Source organism: Musa acuminata, chromosome BXJ1-2 (genome assembly GCF_036884655.1).
Source record: "Musa acuminata AAA Group cultivar baxijiao chromosome BXJ1-2, Cavendish_Baxijiao_AAA, whole genome shotgun sequence".
Classification (NCBI taxonomy): domain Eukaryota; kingdom Viridiplantae; phylum Streptophyta; class Magnoliopsida; order Zingiberales; family Musaceae; genus Musa; species Musa acuminata.
In genome coordinates, this window is record NC_088328.1 from 26,005,766 (window position 1) to 26,017,224 (window position 11,459).

Below are 11,459 nucleotides of genomic sequence, written 5' to 3' on the forward strand. Positions count from 1 at the left end.
TAGAATAAAAAATAAGATTAAATATTTTACTTTTATAAGTATATATATCCTAACTTTTAAATATGCATAAGACTGAGATGCTAAAGGGCTAATCTATAATTAGCCTACCTTAATATGATCAAATTAATTTTCGATATATAATTTTATTAAAAATATCGACGGTCGAGATTGAAAGATGACATGGATGGACGGTTGGAGGTGCGCGGGAAGAGAGCGTCAAAACAACAGCAGATTCGCAACCAAATACGGTATCAGTGCGCCTCTCGTCCTCCACAGGTTGCGTCCACCCCACACTCCTTATCTCTCCCGGTAATCCCCTCGACGCCAAGATGGACGCCCTCATCGTCGCATCGCCCACAAAGCACCCGAGATCGCTCGAGCCGAGATGGCGACCGAGATGGCCTGCCTGTCGTCGCTCCTCTCCCCTCGCCGCCCTGTTCTCCCATCCTCCTCTCCTCCCCTCTGCTCCGCTCGCGGCCGTCGTGCCTTCGCGCCCCCGCTTCGGTCCCGCTGCAATCGCGGCCTCGAAAGGCTCTCGCTGAGATTTAGGGCGACAGCCGACCAGCAAGGTTAGTGCTCTTGAGTGGATAAAGAAGTGGATATCACCATTTCTTGATTTTTTTATACAATAAGTTGATGAATAGGTTCCGTGATTTCTCACATTCAGATCTGGTTACAGGTCAGGTTCAGGATGATGAGATCGTTGACGGCAAAATCCTACAGTACTGCAGCATAGACAAGAAAGACAAGAAGACACTAGGAGAGCTTGAACAAGAATTCCTGCAAGCTCTACAAGTACTTCTACATCGTTATACACATCATCATACGATCGATCAACTTCTGTAATTGTTGTGCATCGACTAGTTTTATTTTGGTAACCTTTTCCTTCTCCTGGACACAGTCATTCTACTATGATAAGAAGGCGATCATGTCAAATGAGGAATTCGATAATCTTAAGGAAGAGCTAATGTGGGAAGGAAGCAGTGTGGTCATGCTGAGTATGTCATTCGTCTTCTATCTCGTTCTGCAAGTCTTTTCACTCTTTTGGTTGCTGGTTATCTCTGTTCGGCTTGAAGAATGCGGTGGCTTTTGCTTTAATGATTGTTAACAGGTCCAGATGAACAGAAGCTTTTGGAAGCTTCGATGGCTTACGTGTCTGGAAACCCCATAATGACAGATGCTGAATTCGATGAGTTGAAGCTGCGATTGAAGGTTCACTTGCATAATCTTATGTTCTATCCATTTTAGATGCAATAGAACTAACAAATGGAAAATTAAATTTTTAAATAACATCAAGATATTAAAGGGCTTCCCAACACATGAACCTCTCACTAATGCAATTGTTTGAACTCTTTGCTTGTGTTTTGGAAAAAAATTGCTCAACTCGACTTCTTTACATTTTTACACTTCGCTAAATGTGTTCTCATTCATAGTTAGTGTACTCTAACTGTCATAACTTAAGAAAAACTTTAGAAGACACTGATTATTTTAATTTTAGTAGTGGTACTTGTATCAGAATCTTACATGATCAGTATCTACCTAGCTATATTGTATGCTACACTTTGTTCCACCAATGAAAATGATATGTTGATACTGACACATATGTAAGATGGTCTAGTATGCTGTTGGATTGGCATTGTACAGTCATTGTGGTCAGTATGCCTTGATACTCAAAATCATGAATTGAATTTTTTTTTTTTATAAAATTATGATAACAGCTATTTCAAAGAAATAAAAGAGCTCTAATATATCAACCGAGTCAACTGCAGTTATGCATACCATATTTTTATGTTTTGAATTCACTCTATGAATTTTACAACAAAAAAATATCTTTGTTGTACAGAAATTTGTCTCCCTCTTCTCTTGTTTCTTATACTTCGTAATTATTTTCTCATATCTTATAGAAAGAAGGAAGTGATATTGTACAAGAGGGTCCACGATGCAGTCTTCGTAGCAGAAAGGTATATTCAGTTTTTCCTTTGTAATCAGATAATAGTTTTGTTAATCACCAAATCCTGTATATTTTTAGTTGTTATAGAAAACAATTTGTTCCCTGGTTTCTTTTATTTTGAATGTGTAGATTGTTGCAGGTCCTATCATGTTTCATCATAAGCTTGATATACAGTAAGCGTTGAGTGTTCAGTTATTTCTTTAAACAATAATGAATAGTGTCACTGATATGGCTCCTTAAGTGGATCCCACAAATTTCATTTCATCTTAATTTCTTATTTTCTTCTTTTTTCTTCCACATATGTTGGTGAGATCATAATCTTAAGAATCCTATACATTCAACCATGGTTTAAATTTTGGTATTGGTACCTGGCTGGATTGGTACGAGCAGCAGCAAGCAGCAAGTGGCACGAGAGATAGAGGTATTAAAAGCTAAGAAGACAGCAATAGCTGTCAAATTATGAAAAAGAACTAGAACAATGTGTGGGTTTATCACCTAGTTTCTGCAGTTATTGAGTAGTAACCTACAAACTGGACCAGACTAGGTGAAAAGCACTGGCTCATATGCCAGTACCACTTGGTATATACAAAGTCACAGTGAGATTCTGAACCATGCATTCAATGTTGATTAACAATCCACCAGAGGTGGTAGTTTGTTCTATAAAGGATTGTGTAGCTGCAACATCTTTTAAAGAAATTGTATAAAAGAATAGCTATTTTGCTTATGATTTCATTCAAGGGAAAACTGGAGTTCTAATGGGTTATAATTAAGAAGAACAACCTTAGACATCGATGATTGCTATTAAGTTGAAATACATCAATTTTAATGATCATATGCAGTTAGCATTTATAAAGTAGTTGTGGTTAATTGGTTATATATGCTGCCTTGAAATTAATTTGGTGGAAAAGAGAATTAGTGGTGGAAGTAATTTTATCCTTGCTACAGAATTCTCTTTTCTTGCATCTAGCCTTTCGAGGACCATCAAATAGTTGAGGAAGACAGCTTTTGGTCCTCCATTGAACTATCAAATAAGATATAATAAGAAGATAACAAATAAGATTTTTACTGCTAATATCTAAATTCTTGTACAATATGCAATGGACAACCTAGAGAAATGGTGTTGGGCTCAGAAATGTTGAGATCAGCTAGATTTATAGTGGTTTGTGATCTTCACTGTTAACTAGCAGTGAATAAATTTCATGAAGGATATATCTTGTTATTTGTGCAGGTTTATAGTGACTTGAGTGTTGACTACTTCAAGATGTTCCTGCTGAATGTTCCTGCAGCTGTTATTGCTCTTACACTGTGAGTGATAACTGTCCACATAGTGTATGTCAGTTTATAATAACCGAGTGTACCCATATCTCGAAAGTGCTTGAAGATATTATTTTTATATGATTGTCATAATTTGTATTCTGTTATCTTTCATGCATTTATTATTTTAACTTAATCAAACTTTTGCATTGCAATTATTTCTTTAAAGACAAAAATTGAATATAATTCCTTTAAAGTTTGTTATTTCATATTTATCCTTCTAAGTTTAACTTTAGCTTATATCTTTGCATACATAAAAAGTACATATATGCACTCGTAGATAATCGCCATCAATTGACTTTAACTTGATTGTTAGAGTAGAGATGTTGAACTTTTAATTGACATTGCTACACTTTCAAAACTTTGAGATGATAGCAAGAGTTTTAGGACATTTTAAGGCATCTTTAATACCTTACTATCATAAAGAAGAAAAAAATAGAAAAGAGATCTTAGCATATGTTTCAAACAGGAACACATGTAAAAAGAACAGAATCAATATTGGCTTGTGTTGCTTGTGGAAAAATACATCCTCTGATTTATGTTGCATTTCAACCTGAAATGTATAAGATTTAACAAATACAGCATGATATATCATTGTTTCAAACATAAACCTGACACAAATTTATAATTATCAAGAACCAGTAGTAATACTTTACTTACCAGGTGCCTGCAATGGTACTTCTAACTTGTCTACTTTTGTTCAAACAGGTTTTTCTTTTTAGATGATTTGACAGGCTTTGAAATCACATATCTTTTAGAGGTAAATATCCTCCATGCCTTCGATGTGTCTTTTTGGTGGAACATTACACACAAGCTTAGGAAGACAACCTGCTGATGTGACTTAATGTCTATTTTGCGAACTGATCTAAATAGCATGCCATACTTGCGAACTCTGTCCAAAGATTTTAGAACTGCTAATATAAAAATGGTGAGACTGGAGACTCTTTGGTATCCCAGAGCACATCATCATCGTGTGTGGTGACAAATTGCTGAAGAAAAAAGGTGGCCTAGTCTATGATACCACTATGATTATACAATAAGTTGCTATACACTCTTAGTCAAGCACTTGAGCCCTCGTTGATCCCAACATCTTTTGTTTGGACACACACACATATATATAATGGCCCTCTAGTCTTTTTTATTAAATTCCATATAATTATAATTATTTTGGACTTTTTGATATAAATATAGTGTTGTTATATGTGTATCTCATTTTTAAGACAATATCACTTCAAAACAATTACATGGATTTTAACATTTAAATTAATTGAATCATCTCAAAACTGGCACAATTAATCTTTCTTTTGATTTTGATTGCTTGAGTTATTATTTTTGAGCTTCTATTCATCTTGATTGATCATAAAAAATATATATTTTCTGCTGTGCTCTCAAATGGCTTTAGTAATTTATAATACTGGTCCATGCACAATCATAAGTCACTCGGACACCATGTAATCATCCTGGAGAATCTTCACTTAAACCATTAATTATTTTGAGCAAACATTAGATAAAGTCTTAGCAGCTTTTTGTCCTTTTTCTTATTGTCCTGATGCAGTTGCCAGAGCCCTATGGTTTCATCTTTACGTGGTTTGCTGCTTTACCACTAATATTTGTGTTATCACAAGCAATCACAAATGCCATCGTGAAAGATTTTCTCATCTTGAAGGTACATCTATCATCACTATGCTCGTCAGTTTTTAAGAGTTTTGAATAATTATCAATTCTATCATGAAACTAAACTCTATAATTCTATACATAGGGTGCTTGCCCAAACTGTGGTACAGAAAACGTTTCTTTCTTTGGGACTCTATTATCAGTGCCTAGTGGTGGTTCCACAAACACAGTCAAATGCTCAAAGTGAGTTTAACTTGTAGTTTTGTCCAGAACTTATGTCTGACACTAGGAGGTTTTCTCATTTACTTGATTTTATTAATAACACTGATTTTATGTATCAGCTGTGGCACAGCATTGGTGTATGATTCAAATTCACGATTGATTACACTCCCAGAGCCAAGTGAAGCATGAAGGTAAACCTTAAAGCTTTCTGATTTTAATATCTCATTAAGAAGGCATCAAGATTTAGGATAGGTAACTTGCTGCTGCCATTTCTAAAGTAGAACATTATGTTAATACTATATACTTGTGTAACAGAAAATAATACTAGAAAACTGGATCCAATATATCCAGAAGATGATCTCTTCATGTCCCTCTTGCAAGTATCATAGTACATCCCACCTCAAGAACATTACCAAGCATTCTCTCTGAGGCGAACATAATATAGTGGGAGGGAGATGGTGACTCATCACTGTTGCGATAGAAATTTGAAAAACAAAAACTACAGCAGTGGAGAAGAAGAAGAAAGGATGTAAATCAAAACAATCCTAGAAACCTAAATGTTGCATAGCTCCATGATTTATGGCCAATGGTTCATGCCCATGACCACACCCTTTACTCGACCCAAATTTGCCTCAACATGTGTGTGTGTTCCTTGACTAACATTCGAGGCCAATTTTCTTCCCAAGCTCCCAACAGACTGAAGTGAAAGAGATGCATATTAAATCAAGAATCAACCAGTCCCTTTCACGTTTGGCAGTTAAAGAACCCAATGAGATAAAAGATGTTGCACGGGCTTTAGTTTAGAGGTGGCAGCAACAGGAATTTTGAGTTTTCCCTCTTATATATATACTTTGGCAACTTGTCCTAGAGGAATGAGAATGAGACACTTCTCCTTCATTCCTATTAAACTATATACCCCTGCATTTGTGACGCATTTTTTTTCAATGGTCTAAAGAAAAACTTAATGCTTCCATCAAGTGTCCTTCAGCATATTATCTTTTAGCAGTTTCACACCAGTGGTGTTGTCGGAAACTAGCACGATTGCCATATCAGAACCTTGATTCTTCTGTCTTACTGATCTTTTGGTGTATATACTATTTTTAGCACGATTCTTTTGCAGTTTCAAGAGTAACTTTGCAGTTAAATAACTTGATGGCATTATCTGCTAGGTGTATCTATTGTTTATACAAAAATTATTTTGCAGCTTCAAGAACAGCCTTGCTGATAAGCAACTTCAGAGTAAAAGCATGTTGAACTCCAATTTCCCATATGTACAGTCTTGGTGAGATTGATGTATTGCTAATGAATGGAAGGTTGTTCAGTGTAAGAATAATTGTATATGTATCAACGCTGTCATAATCTATCTTCAGTACTGTAGTTGCTTCGGTAGACAGATCAGGTGTAAATTCGGCAAATTTACTGATGATCTTTATCATATAATAGGATGAAAAGAAGAAAAGCTTACTGTCTGCCTACACCAATGCTTCCTCTCTTTTCTGAACCTTTGGACCATCAATAGTTTGGCTATTGGAGGCTCAGTAGTGCAGGTATCTGAAATTACTGAGTTGTGCAATAAGATTATGAACCATGCTTAGAAAAGGGCTAGAGTTTGCTTTCCTGATTAAGCAATATGTAGCCACATGATTTGTCTTTTGTTTTATTTTATTAATCTCTGCATACGCTTGATGATCGTCAGCAGCCCTCCCAATTTAATGTAATTTTAATCTCTTATCAATCGGATAGAAGCAGTATTTTTTTTTTCCCGTCTTTGCGAGAAAATTTGACATCTATTTTTGAAACTTTTAGGATAAATGAGTTGGACATTGTGTTCGGCTGTACTTTTTCTTTTTTCTTTTCAAAGCAATTGTACTGTGAATGGTAAAAACAGAGAATTTGTAGAGAATATTAATGGATTTTTTTTGGGTTTATCTTACTATTTAACATATGGTAACATCTAATTTCCAACTCTGATAAATCTTCACAGTTTGATTCGGACTCAAATATCGAAGAAAAGAGATCTTTACATGTGCTGAACAAGAGCAGAAAAGTTCGTACCAAAGAAAAGTGTGTGTGTGTGTGTGTGTCAAACAATCATACATGTTTAGTGGAACATACGCTACAATAAAATATAGTGATAATTTTGAGGAGATATATATATCTCCGAAGGGATTCATAAACCACAAGTCTATTTAAACCTGTACAACTTAGGGATAGTAGTCATCACACGGAGCACGGTAATTAACGTCCACGCGTCACTTCAGGAAGTGCAATACTCCAAGTTTACGATCAAGCCAGTCATATTTGGACTAGATCATAAGCGGTCCAATTTTGACTCTAACGGCCTCGATTCTGGTGATGCAACGCGCGCGCCCAAATCCTCATCTAAAACATGTGGCTCGAATCCATTTCTCCAAGCCGAGGGCCACAAATCCAAGACGACCACCAAGGCCACTGCGGTTGCGTCTCCGAACCCTTTCGCTCTCCATCGACGACTCCATGGCCGTGGCGCCCGCTGCTTCCACCCTCCGCTCCTCCTTCCTCTCCTCTCCTCGCCATCCCAAGCTCTCCCTCTCCAGCAAACTCCCGGTAAGCCGTCGCCTGCCCGCCTCGTACCCTCGCGTCCGAGCACTCGACCTGGACCAGAACACGGTGCGTTCTTCTCCTCCTCCGCTTCGTCTAGGGCTGCACGATGGCCGGTGGCTTTTGACACAGCGGTTTCTATGTTTCAGCTTGTCGCCATCTCCGTGGGGGTCGTAAGCGTTGCGGTCGGCATCGGTATCCCCGTGTTCTACGAGACTCAGATCGACAATGCTGTAAGTTCCGTTACAGATATCTGGTGGAGTGGGCGGCATGCTGTTGTGCTGAAGCTTTTCTGTTGCATATGCAGGCTAAGCGGGAGAATTCGCAGCCTTGCTTCCCGTGTAACGGATCCGGTGCTCGTAAGGCCTCATATCCTGAGCTTAGAAATTGATGAAGTTATGCGTAGAGATGACTTAGTGTCTAGATTTAATCTTCATCAGTTGCCTTTTCTGTTTGTGCTTTTGCTAATCATATGGAAAACAAATGAAAAAATTGAAGGGAATTTTGTTAAGCTCAGGAGACAATTTGAAGATTGTCAAGTCAATTTTGTCATGCTTGCATTAGGGGATTGAATGATAGTCGACTCTAAGGAAGTTACACTTCTGATTATGAATTTTGTTTGATAATAAAATGCTCAATTGAACCTGTATAACTTGCGATTTTGGAAGGCTCTGCGGAAGGCTAGCATCCAATTTGTAAAGGTTCATCATTCATGAATACTTTCCAAGTAGCATTAATTAGTAAAGCAAAGTGATACCTAATAATAGGATTTAATGCAAGTTTCTGGCATATTACTTTCCATGATGCCAGCAAGTGACTTCTAAAAGTTCCTTCCATTTAATTGCTTATAGTCACTACAAGTCTGTAGTTTTTCCCCTTAAAAGAACATGTAAATCTCTAACTTGTTAAAGGTTTTCTTCAACTGGTTCAATTATTGATGTTTTTGATACAATATAGTATGTTCTTATATTGACTTCCACCAAGGGATATTCTTGCTTCCCATGTTGAAATCCAAGCAAAACCAATAGTACATCAGATAAATTCTATATTGATTATAGTTACTTGCCAAGGCAATGTAGAATATATGGTTTCCTTGATCACCTACCTTCAATTAATGATAGTACTGATATAAGTTTAGTTCATTCCCACCGGGCTGAGTGGGAGATGTAGGATAGATAACCAAAGAGATGTTTTGTCGCAATAGAAGTATTGGTTTCATCAAACTGAGACACTTACAGGCTTGAGACTCGTCCATCCTCTTCATATAGATGTTGGGGTGACTAATCTCCTTAATCACAGTGTTTTCTCTCTTCTCAATCGCTGGATTGTCTGTCTGTTATATGTGTGGCAGCTGAGGATTAATGTTTGATAACTCATTGATCAAAATGTTCTAGTGAACTTTCAATTTTCTTTCTTCTTAAACAGAAGTTTGAAAAATCAATGTGTTCGATCAATGCAGCTGCTCTAACATGAGCAAGTTCTCTGTCATATGCTGTTCATATTTATTCTTGCATTGATCTCTTACACCAGCAATGAATAAGGTGAAAAATGTGTTAATAAATCATTTTTCATTAATGTTCATAGGCAAAACTGTTTAGCTGACAATGCAACTCAACATATTTATTTAATAAAGAGATGCACACATAGATTATTAATTTCTCAAAATGTCCAAATTGTTGGTATTTTATTCATATTTTTCGAGTGAATTAGAAATTTAATGGAATTGGTGCTTTTTCAGAGCAATGCAGATTTTGCACAGGAAGTGGTAAGATCACTGTAGTGCTTGGAGGTGGTGATACAGATGTCTCACAGTGCATCAACTGTGACGGTGTTGGTAAATTAACATGCACTACATGCCAAGGCTCTGGAATCCAACCACGATATCTAGATCGAAGGTAATAAATCATCCAATAAAATTGCAATCAATCAAAGATGAAAAACAATTTCTTAAGACTTTTTGTGTCACTTTATGTTATTACTATGCAAATGACTCCACTAAGAACAGCATGCTGTCAACAGAGCACCAAGACCTCATGAAATTTATATAGGGACATGTATAATACCATGTCCTTTGCATGCCAACAGAGACGAATGTCAATGAAAAGAAGTAGTAATGGATTAGAACTTCAGAATGAATGGTTAAAACTAGATAAAACTCATTTTATATTGCTTGATGGGAGAGTTGGATTTATGTAAAACTACATGGCTAAAACTATGAGGCATGATTTATCAGTCCAAGAGATTTAGGATGCTTAAAATTAACTTGGACTTAAGCTTGCACATGCTGGTTGTGCCGGTTGGCACTCCCTTGCCCTGCACCAGGATTGTCTCAGCATGGACCTGTGCTGGAACAGTATCTTCTTGTGTTGGACACACATAGATAGTTTCATCGAAGAGCTTTTAGTTGTATGCTTAGCTACATTTAGAATTTCTTCAGCAAACAAATCAAATTTGCATACTAGGTAGCAGAGAAAAACATTAGCATGTTGATCACAACATATAAATTATGATCATATGATCATTCTGGTAGAAAAGTTAGACTACAATTGTAACACCATGTTTAGCTCCACATCTGAAATGTGCAAAAAAAATTAAGTTGACTTATAAAGGTCTGATGTGCACAATTATTATTAGTGATTTAGGCTTGATAAGTTATGCTATGATTGTGAACACAATTCCTACATTAATGAGAGAGAGTATTTTCTCAATATTATTTTGCCTTTTCTTGATATATTTGTTTGTCCCAATTTTTCCCAACTATTTAGAAACTTGACACTGTGATTAAGTGCATCATCAGTTCAAGAGTTTCTATACAAGATTACCATTTCTAATGAAATAGTATTAATGGTTGATGCATATTGCAGCATAAGGAATCATGAATTAACTGTTGTCGAAGAGCTATTCCTCTAAACTTGCATGTCTTTCTGGAAAATTTAGATGCAAAAAATAATTCTAAGTTTTCTCGATTATAAATGCTAAATGAGTTAAAATTCGTGCTTGAGGAATGATAGTAATGCAACTTTCTCGATCTACATGATGCATATGTTAAAGATTCTGCTAATTGCATGCGTAAAGACTTCTGACATGCTTATTCCTGTTCATCAGGGAGTTCAAGGATGATGACTGAAACCTTTCTCTCCAAGTGATGAGAGAGTGAGGAGATGTTTTACCTTTTAAGTTCAACTCTAAAATTGCAAGGAATGCTCATTGTGTTAGTCTTTTCATGCAACGACTAATACATTTCATTTCTATCCGTGCAGGATCGGATGTAATAGTCCTCTGGTTCTTTTTATCTATGTATATTGTATTCTCTAATCAGATTATTCGTATGCCAAATAACATCTACATTTTTTTAATCTTTAATCATGGGATATCTTTAATCATTTTTTTAATTATAATTCTTGACATGGATTCTTTATTTTCCAATATCACTCAATCAAATCATCCTTTTCCTAATCTAAATTGTTTAAAGGTGTAATTTGGAAGGCAATAATTAACAGAGAAAATGAAGAGTTGCATCAGAAGATATCTTGGAACAAGATTTGGGAGTTGACTGTTAGGGAAGCAGATGCTCTGCATGACTGCATTTGGTCACTCATAACTTGGCAACAGTTTAGAAAAGCCTTTTATGATCGGTATGTCCCTGAGATAATTCGCAAAGAAAATTTTTTACTATTCGATACTATGATGAAATATGATAGATTTTTTTTGTGAAGCCCAGCATATGGAGCAGCAGAGGGCTTGTCACCTTGAGGGGGTCTTTATCCCCCCCTCAGAA

The 11,459-nt window shown here is 36.4% G+C and overlaps 2 protein-coding genes across 3 annotated transcripts; both read left to right on the forward strand.

Moving 5' to 3' along the window:
* The first annotated feature begins 312 nt into the window (after positions 1-312).
* LOC103975739 (PGR5-like protein 1B, chloroplastic) lies at positions 313-6,576 on the forward strand. Its single transcript, XM_009390800.3, has 11 exons — positions 313-569; positions 680-795; positions 902-998; positions 1,112-1,212; positions 1,905-1,961; positions 3,180-3,256; positions 3,974-4,025; positions 4,821-4,931; positions 5,025-5,122; positions 5,221-5,292; positions 6,306-6,576. Exons 1-10 carry the CDS (start codon positions 386-388, stop codon positions 5,288-5,290), a joined length of 963 nt encoding a protein of 320 aa, XP_009389075.1. The 5' UTR covers positions 313-385; the 3' UTR covers positions 5,291-5,292; positions 6,306-6,576.
* Positions 6,577-7,482: 906 nt separating this feature from the next.
* LOC103975738 (protein SPA, chloroplastic) lies at positions 7,483-11,064 on the forward strand. 2 transcript variants are annotated; one of them, XM_009390799.3, is made up of 6 exons: positions 7,483-7,750; positions 7,831-7,914; positions 7,989-8,040; positions 9,420-9,576; positions 10,787-10,834; positions 10,942-11,064. In XM_009390799.3, exons 1-5 carry the CDS (start codon positions 7,598-7,600, stop codon positions 10,806-10,808), a joined length of 468 nt encoding a protein of 155 aa, XP_009389074.1. In that variant the 5' UTR covers positions 7,483-7,597; the 3' UTR covers positions 10,809-10,834; positions 10,942-11,064. The 2 variants fall into 2 exon arrangements, with proteins under 2 accessions (XP_009389074.1, XP_009389073.1); XM_009390798.3 differs by having other exon boundaries at positions 10,787-11,064.
* Positions 11,065-11,459: the final 395 nt, after the last annotated feature.